This window comes from Schistocerca americana, chromosome 1, assembly GCF_021461395.2.
Source record: "Schistocerca americana isolate TAMUIC-IGC-003095 chromosome 1, iqSchAmer2.1, whole genome shotgun sequence".
Lineage (NCBI taxonomy): Eukaryota > Metazoa > Arthropoda > Insecta > Orthoptera > Acrididae > Schistocerca > Schistocerca americana.
The window spans coordinates 1,155,871,515-1,155,893,812 of NC_060119.1; the positions used below are offsets into that span (position 1 = coordinate 1,155,871,515).

At 39.6% G+C, this 22,298-nt stretch overlaps 2 protein-coding genes and 1 non-coding gene across 4 annotated transcripts in view; 2 read left to right on the forward strand and 1 right to left on the reverse strand.

Annotated features, from left to right (window-relative positions):
- The first annotated feature begins 262 nt into the window (after positions 1-262).
- Positions 263-337, forward strand: Trnal-caa. Its single transcript has one exon. It is a non-coding gene; the product is annotated as a tRNA-Leu (tRNA).
- An 11,217-nt stretch (positions 338-11,554) lies between these two features.
- LOC124551602 (exosome complex component RRP40-like) lies at positions 11,555-12,613 on the reverse strand. Its single transcript, XM_047126453.1, has one exon. The coding sequence runs from the start codon at positions 12,377-12,379 to the stop codon at positions 11,669-11,671; it is 711 nt and encodes a 236-aa protein (XP_046982409.1). The 5' UTR covers positions 12,380-12,613; the 3' UTR covers positions 11,555-11,668.
- Positions 12,614-13,052: 439 nt separating this feature from the next.
- Positions 13,053-22,298, forward strand: part of LOC124619489 (sorting nexin-29) — a 177,631-nt gene continuing 168,385 nt past the window's right edge. The window contains exon 1 of one of the 2 annotated variants that reach the window (XM_047145914.1): positions 13,053-13,262. The gene's annotated coding sequence lies outside the window, so the exon portion shown is untranslated. The remainder of the gene's footprint in view (positions 13,263-22,298) is intronic. The other variant, XM_047145906.1, reaches the window with a different exon arrangement.

Sequence of the window (22,298 nt, forward strand, 5' to 3'; positions counted from 1 at the left end):
GTTTACAATGCTCACGACATGAATGAAAAAATAACACTTTGGCCCATAAAGTGCTTACCTTATCTGAACACTGTTTTCCCCCAAAACTAATCAAGGTTACAGCAAAGTCTACAAACAAGTCAAGGAATAGAGCTATCTTGTACAACAAAAAGAAAACTGTATCTATCAATCCGAACAGTTCGCAGGAGAGCTTCTGTAAAGTTTGGAAGGTAGGAGACGAGGTACTGGCAGAAGTAAAGCTGTGAGTACCGGGCGTGACTCGTGCTTCGGTAGCTCAGTTGGTAGAGCACTTGCCCGCAAAAGGCAAAGGTCCCGAGTTCGAGTCTCGGTCGGGCACACAGTTTTAATCTGCCAGGAAGTTTCATATCAGCGCACACTCCGCTGCAGAGTGAAAATCTCATTCTAGTTCTGATGTTGATGCTTAGCACATTACAAGAAATACTGCAAAATACTAAAGACTGTAATATGGACATCAAAGCAAATATATTACAAGGAAAAGATAGTCATATCAGATAACAAAATAAAGACAAGATATAGTGAAGGATGAGACTGGTAGAACCAGACATGAAGAGGGACAAATAGCATTAAGAGTAAATGATACATTGTTGAAGTGTATAGTGTTGCAGAACTTTTTAACAAACATTTTATAGATGTTATTGAAAAGATTATGTCAGGTTACGTAGATGCTGCTATGGAATACCTCAGACCAGAATTTGAAGTAACTTCCAAGTAACTCGCACATTACACCAGCAGAAGTAATGTCCATCATAAAATCTTTAAAATCAAAAACATCTAGTAGGTATGATGAAATATCAACAAAGTTAATTAAAGAATGTGATTCTGAGTTAAGTAACATATTAAGCTATCTGTGTAACCACTCGTTTATCAGTGAACTATTTCTTGAATGGTTGAAATATGCTGAAGTTAAGCCACTGTTTAAGAAGGGAGATAAAGAAATAGCATCAAATTTACATACAATTTCACTTTTGCCAGCATTCTCAAAAAATTTAGAAAAGGTAATGTACAATCGGCTTTATAACCATCTTATCACAAATAACATACTGTCAAAGTCACAGTTCGGATTTCTGAAGGGTTCTGATATTGAGAAGGCTATCTACACTTACAGTGAAAATGTACTTAAATCGTTAGACAGAAAATTGCAGGCAACTGGTATATTTTGTGATCTGTCAAAGGCATTTGACTGTGCAAATCACAATATCCTTTTAAGTGAATTAGAATATTATGGTGTAATGGGAAATGCTTCAAAATGGCTCAGATCTTACATATCTGGCAGGAAACAAAGGGTGTTATTAGGAAAGAGACGTATTAAGATATCAGGCATCATCCAACTGGGAACTAATTACATGTGGGGTCCCACAAGGTCTCATCTTAGGGCTCTTACTTCTTCTTGTGTATATCAATGACCTTTCATCAGTAACATTTCCAGATGCCAAGTTTGTTTTGTTTGCCGATGATACAAACATGTCACTATACTTTGGAAAAACACACTATGTGCAGTTCAGAACTTTTAAGGGGTTTCCCATGAGTATATGCCTAACATACGATGACAAGCAGGTAGAAGAAGTGGACAGTGTTAAATTCTTGGGATTACAGCTTGATAATAAATTCAACTGGGAGGAGCACACCATAGAACTGCTGAAACGTCTTAACAAATCTCTATTTGCAATGCGAATTGTGTCAGACATAGGGGATATAAAAATAAAAAAAAGCTGGTATACTATGCTTACTTTCATTCCATAATGTCATATTGGATTATTTTTTTGGGGTAATTCATCAAGCCAAGCTAAAGTTTTTTGAGCAAAAAAAAGTGCAATAAGAGTTATATGTGGTGCAACTCATAACATCCTGCAGAAGCCTGTTTAGGGAACTAGGGATACTAACTACTGCTTCCCAATATATTTATTCTGTAGTGAAATTTGTCATTAAAAATATATCACTTTTTCAAACCAACAGCTCAATTCATGGAATCAATACTAGAAATAAGAATAATCTTCACAAGGATTTAAAATCACTTACTCTTGTACAAAAAGGTGTGCATTATTCAGGAACACACATTTTCAATAACTTGCCAGCAGCCACAAAAAGCTTAACAACCAATGAAATTCAGTTTAAGAGAAGCCTAAAGGATTTATTGGTAGCCAACTCCTTCTACTCCATTGATGTGTGTGTGTGTGTGTGTGTGTGTGTGTGTGTGTGTGTGGTACAATCTAACTTTAGCACCATTTCAGTGCAGTAATGTGTTCATTGTAAATACGTATTGTAGTAGTTCTATTATATGTTTATTGCCTTATAAATAATTTATTTTAAATTCAGTGCATTAATGAAATTCAGTGCATTAATACGATCTTAGTAAATGAGTGTTTGTAAAATGATTCTTTCTTCACAGCTATGTTCCTTCTATCTGTGTTTTTCATTCCAACTTCTTGATTGCCCTTTTTACAGATGTCCATCCCTCTTCAACTGGACTGCCTACTGAGTTATTCATTATCACAGTATCTATAGCTTCAGAGAACTTCAAGCATATCTCTTCATTCCTTAGCACTTACGTATCGGACTTTGTTGTGCTTTGATTTTTCCTGACTAGTGTGTTAAACTTCACCCTATTCTTCATCACTACTAAATTGTGATAGGAGTCTGTATCTGCCCCTGGGTACCCGTTACAATCCAATATCTGAATTTGGAATCTTTGCCTGACCATTATGTAATGTAACTAGAATCTTCTCGATCTCCAGTACAGCAAGTTCATTACGTTTTATAAATTGCAGACACACTCATCTTCTCCTTTCCGCACATCTACTTTTGCAATGTCCATGTCCATGTGTTATTTATGTTACAACATTTGCCATTCTTAATGTATTGTGCAAATCATGTGCAATCAGGTGTTCTTTAACACTCCTTGCTTTCAATCAAGTTGCATACTTCACTGGAAGTAGACATCTCCATGAGAAGTCATGCAATTCTGCTTCTTCGAGAACATAGGTTTTACTAAGCACAAATTATGTATAAATAAATCACAGAAAATAATACGAGGGCTATCCACAAAGTACATTACGTTTTGGAATTAAAAATAAATAAAGTATTGGAAATTTTTTTTAATATATACAGATGAAAGCTACACTTAAATACTATTTTTCTACGTAGTTACCATTTAAATTAAGGCACTTATCATAGCGATGGACGAGCTTGGAAATTCCTTCGTCGTAAAATTCGGCCGCCTGTGCCTTCAGCCACGTGGTTACCTCTTCTTGAAGCTGTGCGTCGTCATCAAAACACTGCATAGCCAACCACTTCTTCATTGCTGGGAATAAGTGGAAGTCACCCGGTGCCAGGTCGGGACTGTATGGTGGATGAGGAAACAACTCCCACTTTTGATTCGAGAACTTCACGAGTGGCATTTTCCGTGTGGGCCCGGGCATTGTCGTGAATCAGCAAGATCTTTAAGCCCAACTTTCCCCTGCACTTGTTTTGTATTGCTCTTCTGAGGTTGTGCAGAGTTTGGCAATACCTTTGAGAGTTTATTGTAGTGCCTCTTTCCAGGAAATCCACAAAAATCACACCTTTTCTGTCCCAAAAGACAGTCGCCATCACCTTCCTTGCCGACATTGTCTGCATGCATTTCTTGGGTTTTTGGGGGGAATTTGTGCGCCCCCACTGCATTGACTGCAATTTTGTCTCGCAGTTCACGTGCTTATCCCATGTTTCGTCACCAGTAACGATGCGATCGAGTAATGAGTCGCCATCTTTCTCGTAAGCGTCCAAAAACGTTAACGCTGCAGCCATTTGCTGATTTTTGTGAATCTCTGTCAAGATTTTTGGTATCCATCTTGCACAAAACTTGTGGTAACCAAGCTTTTTGGAAATGATTTAATGCAACAAACTTCGTGAAATTTGTGGAAAACTCATAGAGAGTTCCGTTATTGTGAAATTACGGTTTTCACGGACCGCGGCATCGACTTTTTCGACAAGTTCGGCAGTCACTATGCTGGGTCTTCCACTTCGCTCTTCGTCGTGAACGTTAGTTCAGCCATTTTAAAATTTTATGACCCATTGACGCACTCCACCTTCAGTGATTATGTTGTCCCCATACACTTCACAAAGCTGCCAATAGATTTCTATCGGTGTACAGTTTTTTGCAGTCAGAAACCTTATTACAGCACGCACTTCACACTTCGCGGTATTTTCAATTAATGCTGACATTTCAAACTGTCACAGTAACTCAACGGAGTACAGCACAAACCTCTCACTAGCACAGCAGGATGCCGACTGAGCGGCGGAATGCCATGACACCAAGATGGCCGCGCTAGCTCTGCCCCTAACGGACACAAACGAAAACGTAATGTACTTTGTGGATAGCCGTCGTAGTTCCTGACTTCCGGAAATAAACAAAATGGCAAACTTCTGTAAGTGGATGTTCTTAGCCAATACTGTACTTTGAAATTTTGTTAAAAACTCACACATTAGTGCAAGAGAACGCTGTTTGTAGGTTCAACCAGGAGGCACTTGAATATGATCCACCCACATGTCATCAGTTTGTTCACTGAAAACACAACTTTCAGTTGAACTTTGAGTGAAGACAGTACCACATTGAGCAGACAGGTAAGTGTACTAGCCAAACATCTATGGTAGGTAGAAATAAATGTCGTGTGACTAGGGCCTCCCGCCTGGTAGACTGTTTGCCGGGTGCAAGTCTCTTGATTTGACGCCACTTCAGTGATTTGTGCGTTGATGAGGATGAAATGATGATGATGATTAGGACAACACAACACCCAGTCCCTGAGCAGAGAAAATCTCCAACCCAGCCGGGAATCGAACCCGGGCCCTGAGGGTTGACATTCTGTCATGCTGACCATTCAGCTACCAGTGGCGGACATATGGTAGGTAACAATAAAGTTCACATAGCAGTCCAGGAAAAAACCATGTAGGGCTGGGTCATCATCTACAGGTACACCACAGTGGCTCTGTAAACATTGGCTGGTTGTGACAAGTGAGGCTGTGGTGATTCACAACATATTTAGAGGTGGCCATATGACATGGCATTGGCAGATGTATCCTTCCATGGCATACGTAGCAATCCTGCCAGACATGAGCATAATAATTTCGACTGATCCATCCGTACTTCCAGTAGGATTACAAGGAGGAGGATTTTATTATTGAGATACGTGGCATGGTGAGAGTTGCTGCCTGTTCTATCCATTTCATATGAATAATGGGAATAGAGACTCCACAGCTGAAGCAATGGCCATTAAAGTAAATAAGTGTTGCAGCTGGTGCAGTTGAAAACATAAGGACTATAATAGAGGAACCAGAATTAGGGCTGTAATTGCCACTATGGACACAGCAAAGCCTGGTAATGTTCTTTAAATAGTAATGAAAGAACAGAACATGAGAATACATTGGATAAGATATGAAGTGAAGAATACAGGACACTAACAAATGAAGTAAACAGATTTACATTGAAACCAAATCAGGATATACGACAGAGGGAGAGAAATTTTGTAGATCTTGTCATACAAATAAAAGTAATGCTGCATACAGGGAGATGAATGGAAATTTTGGCAAAATAGAAAGGTTTATGTGTGAAGCAAAAGCCTCAGTTAAGTGCAGGCAAAAGGGAACATGGTAGGAGTATATGTAGAAGAACTGTTCTACAGCATGGTGGCAGAGTATGAGATTGATATGGAAAAAATAGGTAATCCAGTAATATGGGCAGAGATTGAGCACTGAATGTTCTGAACTAAAACAAGACAGCAGGAACCGACAACACTTAGATTGGGATTAAAGAAATTGGTCTCAGATGTGAGAATTACAAGATGGTTTTATTTGGTGTCCAGAATCTGTAACATCAAATTTTCATCAAAAACATTTATCTTCAGGCTACAGAAGAACTGCACTGGAGGTAATGTGAAAACTGTCAGTAAGTCAGTACGAGTTTCATATTTATAAAGTACTGACTAGAACAATACATCCTTTACAAACCATGTGAGATTCCCAGACCATTATCCCTACCCCAAGGATATTATCTCTGCAGTTGCTCCCACTGTAAAGTCTGCCCTATGCTCCCAAGCATTACCACCTACACCAGGTCCACCACTGGTAAGTCGTACTATATCAAAGGTAGATCATAATGCAAAACCACATATGTTGTTTACCAACTAAAATGTGTCCACTGCACATTGAGAGGAAAAAACACAGCTAAACAACTATCACTCTTCAATTGTTCATTACGCCCTTGTTGCGTCGTTTACTCCATGGCTCTCGGATTCAGCACTTGCTGCACCACAGCACAAATGATTCCTGGATGACCAATGGTTATAATTCCATTTTTTCTGGTCCCCTTCTCGCCGGCTCCACCACTGCTCCACATTCACCGCATACAAGAAAGGAAAACACAGTTTCCCTTTCCCACTACATTTATGCTTGTTCAACTTACTCATGAGCATCTCTTGTCGACAGCTTTCCAATGGTGTGTTGGGATGTTTACAAATATCCCAAAACACTACATATCCCGCCACTCAGGCAAGAGATCTTGCACTTAAGTTTCTAGTTACATATACATTTTTATTAACAATTCTATTATTGTCATCCTACTCTTACATAATCTCTAAACATGAAGTGTCCAATATCGTTGTAAGAAATGATCCACGGGCAAATAAAGAATGTGGAAGAGTTTTCTGGGGGGGTGGGGGGGTGGGGGGGGTGACAGAAACTGTAGGCAAACACTTGCCACCAGGCCTAACAATAGACATTAGTGGCTCACTCAAACAACATCTAACTCCTGTTTGCTTTATCAGGGAGAAGTTCGCAGTAAAAAAAAGTAGATTGTTAAACTATAGAATAGAGGTTACTACAAGCAATTCAGAAAATGGTGGTAGTGTAACCAAGTGCTCTGATGGCAGGAAGTCCACGTCAAGAGTGAAGGCATCCAAGAAATCAATCAAGAAGAAGAAAATGCCAGCTATTGTCTGTGAACAAGGACTGCTACACATACCAATGAACCCAAAAGCCTTAGGACAAAAAGAATGCAAAGCAGCTGATCTCAGTTTTGATGGTATCATGACTTTTCATCATTACGTAAATAGTTTAAGCAAAAACCAAGATAAGCTGTTACTAAAACACATGGTAATCACATTGTCAAAACAATGGAACAGAAGAAAAGCTTCAGAAACAAACTCAAAGAGCAATTTAATTGAAAGAGCTTGGGAAAGGGTCATATTGCTTAGGCATCAGGATCACAACAGACCACAAAAGATGACTACTATGAAACAAAAGGTGACTGTTATGAATGAATCAGTCTCATTACACAGACTGAAGCAAACAGGTTGAAAACTATTTCAGTAAAGTATTGTATAAGGAAATACCAAACGGTGGGAACACCAAGTAGAAATATCAACAATGTAGGAAAAGACAGATTGCTACTTCCTGTAAAGAAGATGTTAAGTTGCAGATACTTACATAAAGCTTTCGGTCACAGCCTCATCAGGGGGGGGGGGGGGGGGGGGGACTGTTGGGTGGAGGGTGTGGGAGACAATCTGTTACTGTAGGTTGAGACCAGGATAATTATGGGAGAGGAGAATTTGTTGTAAGGATGACTCCCACTTGCACAGTTCACAAAAGCTGGTGGTGGAAAGGAGGACCCAGATGGCTCACGTAGTGAAGGTCATTGAAATCAATTATGTTTTATGTTCAGCTGCATGTTATGCAAGAGACAGTCTACATTGCTCTTGGCCACAGTTTGGCGGTGGCCATCAACCCTTGTGGACAGCTGGTTGGTGGTCATACCAATATAAGAAGCTGTGCAATGACTGCAGCAGAGCTGGTAAATGATGTGGCTGCTTTCACAGGTGGCCGTGTCCCTGATGAGGTAGGATAAACCTGTGACAGGACTGGAATAGGAAGTGCTGTGTGGTTGGACTGGGCAAGCTTTGCACCTGGGTCTTCCACATGGACATGATCCTTGTGGCAAGGAGTTGGGATTGGGAGTGGCATAGGGATGGACTAGGGTGTTGTGGAGGTTGGGTGTGTGACAGAACACAACTTCAGGAGGGGTGGGAAGGATCTCAGGAAGGATGTGTCTCATTTCAGGACATCATGATAGGTAATCAAAGCCCTGGTGAAGGATGTGGTTCAGTTGTTCCAGTCCGGGGTGGTACTGGGTGACAAAGACGGCATTCATTTGTGGTTGGTTCTTGGGGTGGTGGTGGGATGATTGGGGGTATAAGGGGAAATGGCACAGGAGATCCGTCTGCAGACTACGTCTCGTGGATAGTGTCCGTCTGTGAAGGCCTTGGTGTGACCCTCAGCATACTGAGGAAGGGAGTTCTTCTCATTGCAGATATGCTGTCCCTGGGTGGTCAGGCTGTACAGGAGGGATTTTTTTGGTGTGAAAGGGATGACAGCTGTCAAACTGCAGGTGCTGTCGGTGGCATGTGGGTTTAAAGTGGACAGAAGTGTGGATGGAGCCATCAGAGAGCAAGAGGTCACCGCCTAGGAAGGTAAATGTCTTGTGATTAGGGCCCCCCCCCCCCTCCTCGGGTAGACCATTCGCCGGGTGCAAGTCTTTCGATTTGGCACCACTTTCACGACTTGCACGTCGATGAGGATGAAATGATAATGATTAGGACAACACAACACCCAGTCCCTGAGCAGAGAACATCTCCGACCACCCCAGGAATCGAACCTGGGCCCTTAGGATTGACATTCTATCGCGTTGACCACTCAGCTAACGGAGGCAGTGGATGGGAGAGATGTTGAGGTTGTGAAGGAATGAAGGTAAGAGTCTCTTGGCCCTGAGTCCAGGTCATGAAGATATCATCAATGAATCTTAACCACACTAGAGGTTTGGCATCTTGGAAGGGTAGGAAGGTCCCTAGATGGCCCATTAACAGGTAGGCATAGGAGGGTACCACGCTGTTGCCCACAACTGTGTGGAGATATTTTCGTATACCTCCTCTTCAAAGTAGAACTAGTTTTGGGTTAGGATAAAGTTAGTAAGGTGTATGAGGAATGAGGTAATGGGTTTGGAGTCTGAAGGACGCTGGGAAAGGTGGTGTTCAGTAGTGATAAGACCATGGGAATGAGGGATGTTGGCATATAGGGAGGTGGCATCAATAGTGATGAGTAGGGATCCAGGAGGTAAAGGGGTGTAGATGGTGGAGAGTCAGTGAAGAAAGTGGTTGGTGTCTCCAATGTGGGAGTATAGATTAGGGTAATTGGTTAGATGTGTCGGTCAGTGACAGCCAAATTCTTTCAGCAGGGGCACAACAACCAGTCATAGTGGGATTTCCAGGATTGTGGTGTTTAGGATTTTGTGTGCTATAATAGGGACTGACACTCATTGATAAATTGAAGTCATATGATTTGTGAAATGTTCAGTTTCAAATTTCTGTACATTTAATTCAAGTTGAATTACCTCGAAGGAAACGGTCTATTGACACACAGTCAACATGGGTTTAGAAAACATCGTTCCTGTGAAACACAACTAGCTCTTTATTCACATGAAGTGCTGAGTGCTATTGACAAGGGATTTCAGATCGATTCCGTATTCCTGGATTTCCGGAAGGCTTTTCACACTGTAACACACAAGCGGCTCGTAGTAAAATTGCATGCATATGGAATATCGTCTCAGTTATGTGACTGGATTTACGATTTCCGGTCAGAGAGGTCACAGTTGGTAGTAATTGACGGAAAGTCATCGAGTAAAACAGTAGTGATTTCAGGTGTTCCCCAAGGTAGTGTTATAGGCCCTTTGCTGTTCCTTATCTATATAAACAATTTGGGAGACAATCTGAGCAACTGTCTCCAGTTGTTTGCAGATGACGCTGTCGTTTATCGACTAATAAAGTCATCAGAAGATCAAAACAAACTGCAAAACAATTTAGAAAAAATATCTGAATGGTGCAAAAAGTGGCAGTTGACCCTAAATAACAAAAAGTGTGTGGTCGTCCACATGAGTACTAAAAGGAACTCGTTAAACTTCGGTTACAAGATAAATCAGTCTAATCTAAAAGCCGTAAATTCAACTAAATGTCTAGGTATTACAATTATGAACAACTTAAATTGGAAAGAACATACTGAAAATGTTGTGAGGAAGGCTAACCAAAGGCTGCATTTTATTGGCAGGACACTTAGAAAATGTAACAGACCTACTAAGGAGACTGCCTACACTAAGCTTGTCTGTCCTCTTTTAGAATACTGCTGCACGGTGCGGGATCCTTACCAGGTAGGACTGACAGAGTACATAAAAAAAGTTTAAAGAAAGGCAGCATGTTTTGTATTATCGCAAAATATGGGGAAGAGTGTCACAGAAATGATACAGCATTTGGGCTGGAAATCATTAAAAGAAAGGCGTTTTTCGTTGCGACAGAATCTCCTCACGAAATTACAATCACCAACTTTCTCCTCCGAATGCGAAAATATTTTGTTGACACTGACCTACATACGGCGGAATGACCACCACGATAAAATAAGGGAAATCAGAGTTTGTACGGAAAGATGCAGGTGTTCATTCTTTCCGCTCGCTATACAAGATTGGAATAATAGAGAATTGTGAAGGTGGTTTGATGAACCCTCTGCCAAGCACTTAGATATGATTTGCAGAGTATCCATGTAGATGTAGATGTCGCATATCTTAGTGCCATTTTGAGATCTTATCAACATCAGCCTAACATTGGTGCAAAGAACTTCTCGTCCTACATTAAAGCAGTCTGGATGATATCTTGTGCTGAAAAGCAACTAGCTGTTACCAGTAAAAGTTCTGCAGTGAACCCTTGCATATTTTTCATAGTTTATGGACAATGTATGTATTAAATACACACAAAAATGCATAGACCTGACCATTATTTAATATGGTTTTTGTGACTTAACCTTGTGAATTCTTAAAATATGACAAAGTGTGTTAAATGTGACTTCTAACATAGACAACATGTTGTACCCCAACACAACCATACTGACATCCCAATGTAACCTAGACCTCAGGCTCTGCTACAAATCAGTCTGTCACCACAACCATGATTTTGTTGGAAGATACTATTTCACTCTACCCATCACTGGACCAAATAGCAGTTATATGCTACCTTTATTATGGAAACAAACAGGAAACTTTTCTAACACCAGTTTCTCACAGAGAGACTGTTGCAGTTAATAGGAAATGTCAGAGTGTAGTGTGTTTTAACTATAAATGTATGTAACAAATCAATGTGTTCCAGAATTATGGAATCTGTTTTGTACTCAGTCAGGAGGGTAGTCCTGAAATGGGAGGATTTTCTTTTTTTTCAGAATTTGGTAAAGAATATATAAACAAGTCATGTAAAACCCCCTTCCATACAGACAGCTCGAAATACCGGGAGCCAGAGAAATCTGTTTCACTATAATTCCAAAACAATGAAGGTCAAGTATGAGAATTTACAGTAGCAAAAATCACCAGACACTGGGAAGTGCACTGAGGCTTCTGGCTCAAGTTTCAGAATGTGGCTTCCTGAAAACTCCTTAAAAATAAGTTGCAAAACAGAGTTCTAGTTTCAAAATACCATCATCACTTTACTGATTTTAACAGGCAATACAAACAGAAGGTAATGACACATTTAAAACAAATTACAAGGTAAAGATACGAAGTTGAACACCATTTGACATAGTCACAAGAGATTATTTACTATTCCCTAGACAGCTTTCCAAAAATACTTTGGCACATATCTTTAATTTCGTCGTTGTCCGTATATTCTGCTGCTAAAATAGCGTTACCAACGGCAACAGTTTCCTTCACAGTGGATGCTTTGACCCATATTCTTCCATTCATTCCAACAGCTATCTCGTGTGGTATACTGGTCCCTAGGATACGCAGCAATGGACAGTTTTTGCGAAGTATTTTCCGTATAAGATTTAAACTACAGCTGAATACGAATCCACCTTCTGGTACAGGGCCAAGCTTGCCCTTCTTTCCATGGGAATCAACACAAACCAGTTCTGGTTCCATATCCTTACTTGGCAATATCAATTTGGCAAATACGATGTCTCCAACTTGAACATTTGGTCGGTTCTTCTTCGTCGCCCCCTCGAAGGCAAGATAGGACAGAGAAGCTTGTTCGCTGGCACCGATGTCAACTTTGAATATGTCACCAGACTTATTAGTTATTGTTCCAACAACTGTTTCTCCCTTGGCTGGTATGTAGCGTTTCTGATGATAACCATCGACAAAATATGTGTTGGCACCTTTTTGCCTGATTATTCCACACCGTGACACAATCACTTTATCAGTTTCTAACCTAAGCCCTGGTCCTATTACAGATTGAGTTTTACCCGGCGGAGATGGAAGACCTGCAAAATTGTCACCTGGAATAACAACGTCACCCACTGAAACATCCATGGTCCATGTAAGCTATAGTCTCGACTAAACCACGCTGTCATATACACAACAGGGAATAGAAATGTGCTTTAACTTGCTGCCAGCGTTAAAACTATTTAATCTGAAGGTTTCATGGAATAGTATATGTTGCACAGATAATATAATTGTTGCCTATCTAAGTACTTCTAAACATTAACTGCTAACTGCTTTCATCAAACATCCCACCACATAACGCTAGCTCCAAAGTTCGTAAACAAAAACTTGTAGTTGTAATCAAAACAAAAGACTTTCGCATACAGTGTGCTACCAACCTCCACTCTCACATTGTGCTAGGAAATGCGGTGGACTTTTAATCTAGGAGGAAAACAAAACAGTTCTGTATTAAAACATCTAATAGATCATTAGCGAGAATCTAAAGATTTTCTAGAAGTCCCTGAAAATCGCTCACCGCCTCTATTATTTTCCGTAGTCTATGATGATACATTTTTACCTGAACCATTAATTTACTGAGAAAGACACTCAAAGAATAATTTCCTTCTCGTTAAAGTGCAAGAAACAATAAAGAGCAGAAACTTAGTTTTCAACTTACTATGCACAATATCCCTGGTTAAATTGTAAACATTCAAAACCCAAATATTTTAAAAAATACATAATATCCTTGAATTGCCTTTGTTATGACAGAGTGGGACTCGAATTTGACTGGTAGGGTTGTGGTGCCTGGCTCCAGCTCGTAGAACATGACACTGGGGAGGAGGGTAAATTTCACGAATGTGATAGCCTTGATTTATTTATCTGTCACGCGTTGTATAGTGAAACTTTAAACCCACTGTGTAAAATAATATGTCAGTGCGCAAATGCTGAGACGTAAATATTTTGACAAATACCCTTGAATAAAGGTTTGGTGAGTGTGCGTTTGCGTTCTTCTTGTGTATTTTATCATTACATCATAACTCTGTACAAAAAGTTTTTAATTATCAGTCTGATGTATGTGTACTATCTCACAACAGTGTGGTCACTAGTATCATGTTAACTGTAGATATAATCTAGCGGGGAAGACCAAATCTCGTAACAGATTAGTGAAATGGCGTATTAAACAGTAATTAGTATGGTGTACGTTATAATTGACACATAAATGGAACGAAATATAAGAGCGGTATGAAATCGCTGATAAATTTCACTTCAGTGTCCCATTTGACATATGACAACCTATTTGCGATATTTGTTGGAACAATCTTATCTCTATGCGAGCTCTGAATGTGCACAAGCTTTAGAAATATGTTAATTACCTCTGACAACACTATCGTTCTTATCCAAAACCATGTATTCAAAAGTCTTGCTGGTTGTTATTCAGTAAGCTGTAGTCGTGTAAGTAGTTGGCGAGTCATTGTTTCATTAATCTCTCAATTACTTTAGAGAATACCAAGAAGAGTGAAGTGGATTAGTAATTTTCACCTTTATGGCTATTAACACACTTGAAGAAAGGTATCACTTTTGATATTTTTAATCTTTTGGGGAACACACCCTCAGTGAATGATAAATTAACAACGTGAGCCAAGGGCTCTGCAATTTGTGAAGTAGAATGGATTATAAGTGACACTGGAACATCATCTACACCAGCTGACATTTTGCATTTGAGGCTTTTAATCACCTTTACTACTTAATGCTCATTGCTAGGAGCTAACCTAATGCTATATGCTAGTGCACAAAATGTAAGTTTATCTTGATTGATGAGATCTAAGCAAAATTTTTAGGAAGCATTTATAAAGTAATCATTTGTGTAATTTGGTAGGTATTTTTTGCCAGTATTGATCTCATCAGCCTGCTTAATTATTTACAATATCCCACAGAAATTTTGATTTTTTGCCTAGCTTCTTATTATGTTACCATTTCTGAGCAGCTTTGCCCTTGCAATTACCTGTTCATATATTTTCGTATAGGTCTTTTTGTATTGTTGTGGTGGTTGTTGAAGTCGTATTGAACAGATCAGAATAACATCAGATGTAGTAAAAAGAAATATATTTAAACATTCTTAAATTCCAAGTTTGGTTGTTTGATCTACTTTTGAACAAAAATTACTTTTTTTGGATGTTTAGAAGTTTTTGTACAGAATGAAAACAGTGCTTTCTGAGGAATGCCTTTTTTCCTTAAAAACTGACTGGAGCAATATTTATTTCTTCTGCTGTGGTATTTAATGTGATGCTGCAGTAGATACTTTTCGGGTAGGGTGATAATCTAGACACTGTGTGGTGGACAAAAGAAAAATCTCAAATTAATTCCCCCCCCCCCCCCCCCCCCCCACTTTCCACTCCACATTTGCAATTTGTGTGGAATTACCGTGAAAGTCTCGACATGGTTTTCTTTTGTTAGGCCTAACTGAAAACATGTTACGTTGTGTGCAGATGGTAAGAACATTGCAACAAGTAGATTCTGTAGTGTTCAGCACATAGAGATATGTGTTTGTGAACTAATACTACAGTTATCATGTAGTTGGAACTGTATATAGATACTCACTGGGAAATCTTGAACTGTTCAAGACTTTTGGATTCCTTATTCTGACAGCAGCAAGCAGTTAAGTCTGTGGTGGTTTCATTGCAGATTTTCTAAAGGATTCTTATAAGAAAGAAAATGATCTGGTAACCTTATTTAGATACCATAATTTGATCCCAGTAATTAACATTGCAAGACTGGTGGGTGAAGACAATAGGAGTCTAATTGATTTTTTTTTTTTTTTTTTTTTTTTTTTTTTTTTTTTTTTTTTTTTTTAAATAAATCTCAAAGCAAGAAAATAACTGTATATCCAGTAACGAGTGCTCTGTCTGGTATGACAGTTAGAACAAACAAGATAGTGCCTTACTGTACTGATTCTCCTTCTTAAGAACACTTAAGATGATCTGGAATGAAAAAATAGATGTCCTGCATTCGTTTCACTGTACAAAAACTGCTAAAAATTGGTAAGGAAAGGTAATAAAAGATTGAGGACATGCAGGTAATGTCAGAAATCTGTGATTCTGACAAGAGATTTATGGCAATATTGAATATAGTGAAATGAGACAGGATGACCAGACTCAGAACAGGATAACATCACTATTAAGAAAGTGCTGTAAATGATCAGTCACTGGTAGTAGATATGTTTGATAATAGTTTATTAAATGGGCTAGAAAATATATAGACAGACAGTTACAGAGAAAAGTCAAGAGTGTATGTTGGAAAAGCAGCTCTCTTAAAATCCAATCAAATGAATGTATCACCAATTTCTCCTTCTAAAATTAAAAAAATTATATACTGTTTGAAAAATAAAAACACATCTGAATTTGATTGTGTTACCAATAGAGTACTAAAGATTTTCCCTCATATAAAACATCCTGTCTTATCTGAAACATGTAATGCATCACTAACTCCATGCATTTTTTTCAGGGATACTGAAGTATCCTGTTGTTAAATCTCTCAGTATTGCAACTAAATCTTTTGATCGCTAATTCAGTCTCACAGACAGCAAAGTAAAATTTGATAACACACTGAAAAAGGTTCTCCTTGACAACTCCTTCTATTCTATAAAAGAATTTGTTATAATAATGTGCAAAAGGTGGTGGGTAGGAATTAGAAACTCGCTTATGTGTATCATTATATATATTTTTTTTTTTTTTTTTTAAAAAGGAACTACTTTTAAATGATCAGCATGTAGGCATTTGTGATGCAAATATAAAATGATTCATTCCATGTCATTATGATTTATTGTTCAAATGATCCATGGAACAGGAAACTAACTGGTATCATCAACAAGTAGAACAGATTTGTGGGGGTTCATATGTTAAACAAGGTCATCCATAAAAATAGTCTTTTCATGCTACCTCCGAAATTTGTGTCACAGTGAATAACTCTAGGCACATTGTATCTTATCTTCCACACATTTATGTGGATGAAGCTCCATTTATCGGTGTCCTTAATAAAGGTGTCTTGTTATCATGTTGGTAATGAGCACAGCTATCACAAATGTGAACTGTGTATGCAAATTGCGAAAAATGCAGTCATTTGGCAGGTTTTGTCACTGTGCCAGCATAAACCATAATAAAAAAAACTTTAGTTTCACATTTCAAACAAAACTACATACGACGTGTCAGCATCTCTGGAAATCTACAGGCTATTGACCAGACATCGACAGATGGCTGTAGGAGCTGTGAACTGTGAGTTGCAGGACTGTCTTCTCCTTTTCTGTTCCTATCCTCATTGAGAATAAGAACTTGCAAAATTACCAGCACTCTAAAGAAGTTAAGAAGAAAAAGAAGAAATCCCAGTAGAAGGCTATGCTGGTGACACCAGAGGTGCCAGATGTCCCCACAGGCTTAGTTTGCTGAAGCTGTTCTATCCCCTCTGGTTGCAGATGGTAACCTGTACATATAACTAGGATGAACTTTACCTGATAACTCAATGAAACTGCAATGAATATTACGGTTACATGCCAAAACTGCGGCAACAAATGTCCTCCTGTTCTGCAGTCTGTGTTTGCTCTCCAAGAAACAAATTTCACTGATGACCCATTTCCAACTCTTCCAGGTTACTGCACCATCTGTTGGAACTGAACTAGCATCAGGAGTGGTCAGCATATTAGTTCGCACAGAGGTCGTCACTGAGTGGATTCCCCTCCATACAACATTGGAAGCAATAGCAGTGAGTCCATAAGTCACCATTTGCAGCATCTATTTACCTGCAGACAGGGAAATTAAGTACCTCAATCTGACAACTGCTTTTTCTCCCTCTGTTTGCTACTTGGGGATTTGAACATACAAATGCCTCCCCATGGGGAAGTACCATGTCATCTTGTAGGGCTGTCTGGTTGACAACTTGTTCCGATACTCATCTGTCTCTTCTCAAAGACAGTACACGCTTTTAGTGCCACCCACAGCACCTTTTGCCTTTGTATTTTATGATCTCTTTCACCAATCTCATAGTTTCTCTACAGTGGTTGTTGCTATGCAATGATAATTGTGATATGACCACTTTTTTCTTGTGATCTGTCACTCCTTATGACCACCTGAGGGACCAATTTCCACATTGGGCTCCCCAAAGCACTAACCTCATCTGCATCCCCTTTGTCAGGTTGTATGGATGAGGTTGTTTAACACATTTCTGCTATGATCACGTGCAGTGCTGGACATTCTGTCTCCTCTTCTACGGTTGGTACAATAGTGGAACAAAGACAATGCAACAGCTATTTGGGACTATCGAAGGGCCCTGTAACATCTCCAGTTGTGCCTTCACAGACCACACTAACATTTTTATGTGGCTCTGTGCAAAGACACACATGAAATTAAACAGAGTAAGAAGGAATGCTGATAGGGATACGTCTCCTCCTTCTGAATGTATACCTCTTCATTTCTGCTGTGGAGCGAGCTCCACAGTGTACTGGGCCACTAAGATAAATTGTTCTTGGTCCCCTCATTTATTGTATTTCTTGTTGTTGTTGTTGTTGTTGTTGTTGTTGTGGTGGTCTTCAGTCCTGAGACTGGTTTGATGCAGCTCTCCATGCTACTCTATCCTGTGCAAGCTTCTTCATCTCCCAGTACCTACTGCAACCTACATCCTTCTGAATCTGCTTAGTGTATTCATCTCTTGGTCTCCCTCTATGATTTTTACCCTCCACGCTGCCCTCCAATGCTAAATTTGTGATCCCTTGATGCCTCAGGACATGTCCTACCAACTGATCCCTTCTTCTAGTCGAGTTGTGCCACAACTTCTCTTCTCCCAAATCCTATTCAATACCTCTTCATTAGTTACACGATCTACCCACCTAATCTTCAACATTCTTCTGTAGCACCACATTTCGAAGGCTTCTATTCTCTTCTTGTCCAAACTATTTATTGTCCATGTTTCACTTCCATACATGGCTACCCTCCATACAAATACTTTGAGAAACGACTTTCTGACACTTAAATCTATACTCGATGTTAACAAATTTCTTTTCTTCAGAAACGCTGTCCTTGCCATTGCCAGTCTACATTTTATATCCTCTCTACTTTGACCATCATCAGTTACTTTGCTCCCCAAATAGCAAAACTCCTTTACTACTTTAAGTGTCTCATTTCCTGATCTAATTCCCTCAGCATCACCCGACTTAATTCGACTACATTCCATTATCCTTGTTTTGCTTTTGTTGATGTTCATCTTACATCCTCCTTTCAAGACACTGTCCATTCCGTTCAACTGCTCTTCCAAGTCCTTTGCTGTCTCTGACAGAATTACAATGTCATCGGCGAACCTCAAAGTTTTTATTTTTTCTCCCTGGATTTTAATACCTACTCCAAATTTTTCTTTTGTTTCCTTTACTGCTTGCTCAAAATACAGATTGAATAACATCGGGGAGAGGCTACAACCCTGTCTCATTCCCTTCCCAACCACTGCTTCCCTTTCATGCCCCTCGACTTTTATAACTGCCATCAGGTTCCTATACAAATTGTAAATAGCCTTTCTTTCCCTGTATTTTACCCCTGCCACCTGTAGAATTTGAAAGAGAGTATTCCAGTCAACATTGTCAAAAGCTTTCTCTAAGTCTACAAATGCTAGAAACGTAGGTTTGCCTTTCCTTAATCTTCCTGTATTTCTACCAGTGCTTAATGCTGTTGGCCTAGTTGCAGTGTCTTTGAACAGTAATCAAAACATCCTTAGTCTTGGTTTTGGCCCTAGCCAGTGCTTAATGGTCGGAAATGGTGGCCAAAAACTACAGGCGCAAGAAGACACCCTCATTCTGCCAATGGCCTTTTCAAAAAGGGTGGAGGACTGGACAGTGGTCCAAGGCACTCTTTCCCTGGGATGGGAAAGGCAGAAGAATCAGCAATGATTAACAGTATGGGGATGTAGAAAGCAATGGAAACCACTGCATTAAAGAGACACAAGGTGTATCCATAGGACATGTGGCCTGCAATTGAAAAAATTGTCATGATACCCAGAATCTTTTGCCAGTGGAAAGATAAAAACCACCCGTTCAGATCTCCAGGAGGGGAGTATCAAACAGTAAGTGACCATGAGAAATAAATAACCAATGAAATGCTAACATTCTAAGAGTTGGTGCATCAAATGTCAGAAGTTTGAATGTGCTAGGAAAACTAGAAAAAAGGAAATGCTAAGGCTGAATCTAGATACAAAGGGGCCAGTAAAGTGAAGTGGAAAGAAGATAACGATTTCTGGTCACATTAACGTAGGATAATATCAAAAGCAGCAGACGATGGCATGACAGGAGTAGGATTCATAATGAATAGGAAGATAGGGCAAAGAAGTAGTTATTGTGAGCTCTTCAGTGATAAGGTTGTTGCCACCAGAATCAACAGCAAACCAACGCCAGCAACACCAATAGCAGTAGTTCAGGTATATACGCCAATTTTACAAGCAGATGAAGGAGATATGAAGAAAGTACAGACTGCGACAGTGAGTTGGGCAGTTTAGCAACATTGCTTGTGTTGGTTTTGCGGGAGTGAGGAAAACAATGCTATCACCACCTGGTAAAAAACCGTAAAACATTGTTAGTTACAATGGAGCAGTGGACCAGAACACAATGTCTTCATGCTGTAAAGATATTTTATAAAAACAGCAACAGATACCTGATTGCTCAATGTGAATTTTGAAGAGTTCAAGGTTCTTCGTAATAGGTCATCAAGACCTGGTTGAACAGTAAATGAGAGAGGTGGGAGGAGTGGTAGTGGAAAAACAATGTGTATGTCTGAGAATTAGTGACAGTGAGGGAGGCCATTGAACAGAGTCCTTGCTACTCTGTGTGTCCTCTTTTTCTGGCACTCGTGTTTTCAAACTGCAGCATTCAATGGATCTTACAGAAAGACCTTCATTTCCATGTCTACAGGATTCAAATTGTTCGTGCACTACAGGAGCAGGATTATGGAAACAGACTTCAATTTTGCCAGACATTTTTGCAGTGGAGAAATGGAAAACAAAACCATGTTAACATCCTGATAAGTGAAGCAGCCCATTTCCATTTGTCAGGATATGTTAACAAGTAAAGTTTCCATTACTGGTCTAACACAGACCTGCAAGAAATCCATGAGAAACCCTCCACAGCTTGAAAGTTACTGTGTGGTGTGCGACATCATCTTTTGCAATTATTGGCATGTAGTACTCTGAAGATGAGAGGGAAACGACTGTAACTTTGACACAGGAACACTGTGTTCACATTTTGAAGGACTTCTTAGCAAGTGCAATTGCTCATCTGACTGTGAATAAACACATGTTCTTGTGTGGAGCTACCAATCGCATTACATGAAATTCTATCTAAGAAATCTGTTTCCCTGTCATGTTATCTCCATACAGGGCTAGGCACATCCCCTGACCTTTCGGTTTGTGATTTTAATTTTCCATGTAGGAAAAATATAGCTAAAAACAAAGATGATGTGACTTACCAAATGAAAGTGCTGGCAGGTCGACAGACACCCAAACAAACACAAACATACACACAAAATTCAAGCTTTCGCAACAAACTGTTGCCTCATCAGGAAAGAGGGAAGGAAAGGGAAAGACGAAAGGATGTGGGTTTTAAGGGAGAGGGTAAGGAGTCATTCCAATCCCGGGAGCGGAAAGATTTACCTTAGGGGGAAAAAAGGACGGGTATACACTCGCGCACACACACACACACATATCCATCCACACATATACAGACACAAGTCTTTCCGCTCCCGGGATTGGATTGACTCCTTACCCTCTCCCTTAAAACCCACATCCTTTCGTCTTTCCCTCTCCTTCCCTCTTTCCTGATAAGAGTGTGTGTGTGTGTGTGTGTGTGTGTGTGTGTGTGTGTGTGTGTGTGTGTGTGTGTGTGTGTGTGTGTGTGTGTGTATATATATATATATATATATATATATATATATATATATATCTCTGGGGCTACTTTAAATCACAAATGTTTAGTTCGGAAGCACCACACACAATTCAGGTGTTGAAATGTGGAACTCAGTGGAAATCCCATAAATTCCTGTGGAAATGTTGCAACAGTAATGGGCAATGTCAGCAGAAGACTTGCTGAGTGCATATGGAGGGATGGAGTGCATCTAAAAGATGTTATTTTTGGAAAATAGGCTTTTTTAGTTTTTTCAGTTTGAAAAATAAATGATTTTATGTTTACTGTGTGTTCATATGTATTTCAAGTAAATAATGCCAATCAGTCACTCCTGATAACAGTTAAAATCATCAGATTTGTTGCTGCACCCTGCATATGAAGATTTTGAACAGGTAATTCAGTATGTAAAGGGAGATGGAAAATCCAGTCATCGTCGACACTGGAATGTTGTTGTTGGGGATAGGAGTAGGACAAAAGGCTACGGGAGAATATGAGCGTGGTAGCTGGAAGAAGAAAGGATAAAGACTAATTGAATTCTGCAATAAATTTGAGATAGTAATAGTGAATATTCTGATAATCACAAGAGGAGCTACATGGGAATATTCCAGCTGGAATACATTATAGTCAGGCAGATTCCAAAAGCAAATATTGGATTTTAAGGCATACAGAGCAGATGCAGACTCGGGGAAAAATATAGAATCAGATCACAATTTAATAATTAAGAACAGTAGACTGAAGTTTAAGAGAATCATATGGAAGAACCAGTGTGGTATAAAGTAAAAGACTGAAGCACTGAGGAATATTTGATTGAAGTTCACTAAAGATGTGGCTTCTGGGATAAGGAATACCTCAACTGGCAGTTCTGTTAGAGAGGAGAGGACTTCTCTAAAAAGTTGCAACATTACCTGACATTAATGCTGCTCAGTTGGTCTTCCAAACAGCATCCTATACAAGCAAGCCAGTTGCGTCTTTACCTGTGGTTACTATTGCTTTAGGTACTAGCTGTGTATGACTCTGTTTAAGGGGGGTAGGGCATCAAACGGGCCGACTTGGAGCAGGAGAGGCACCACAGGACATTTTAATTTCCACTGTCTATACTTTTACAAG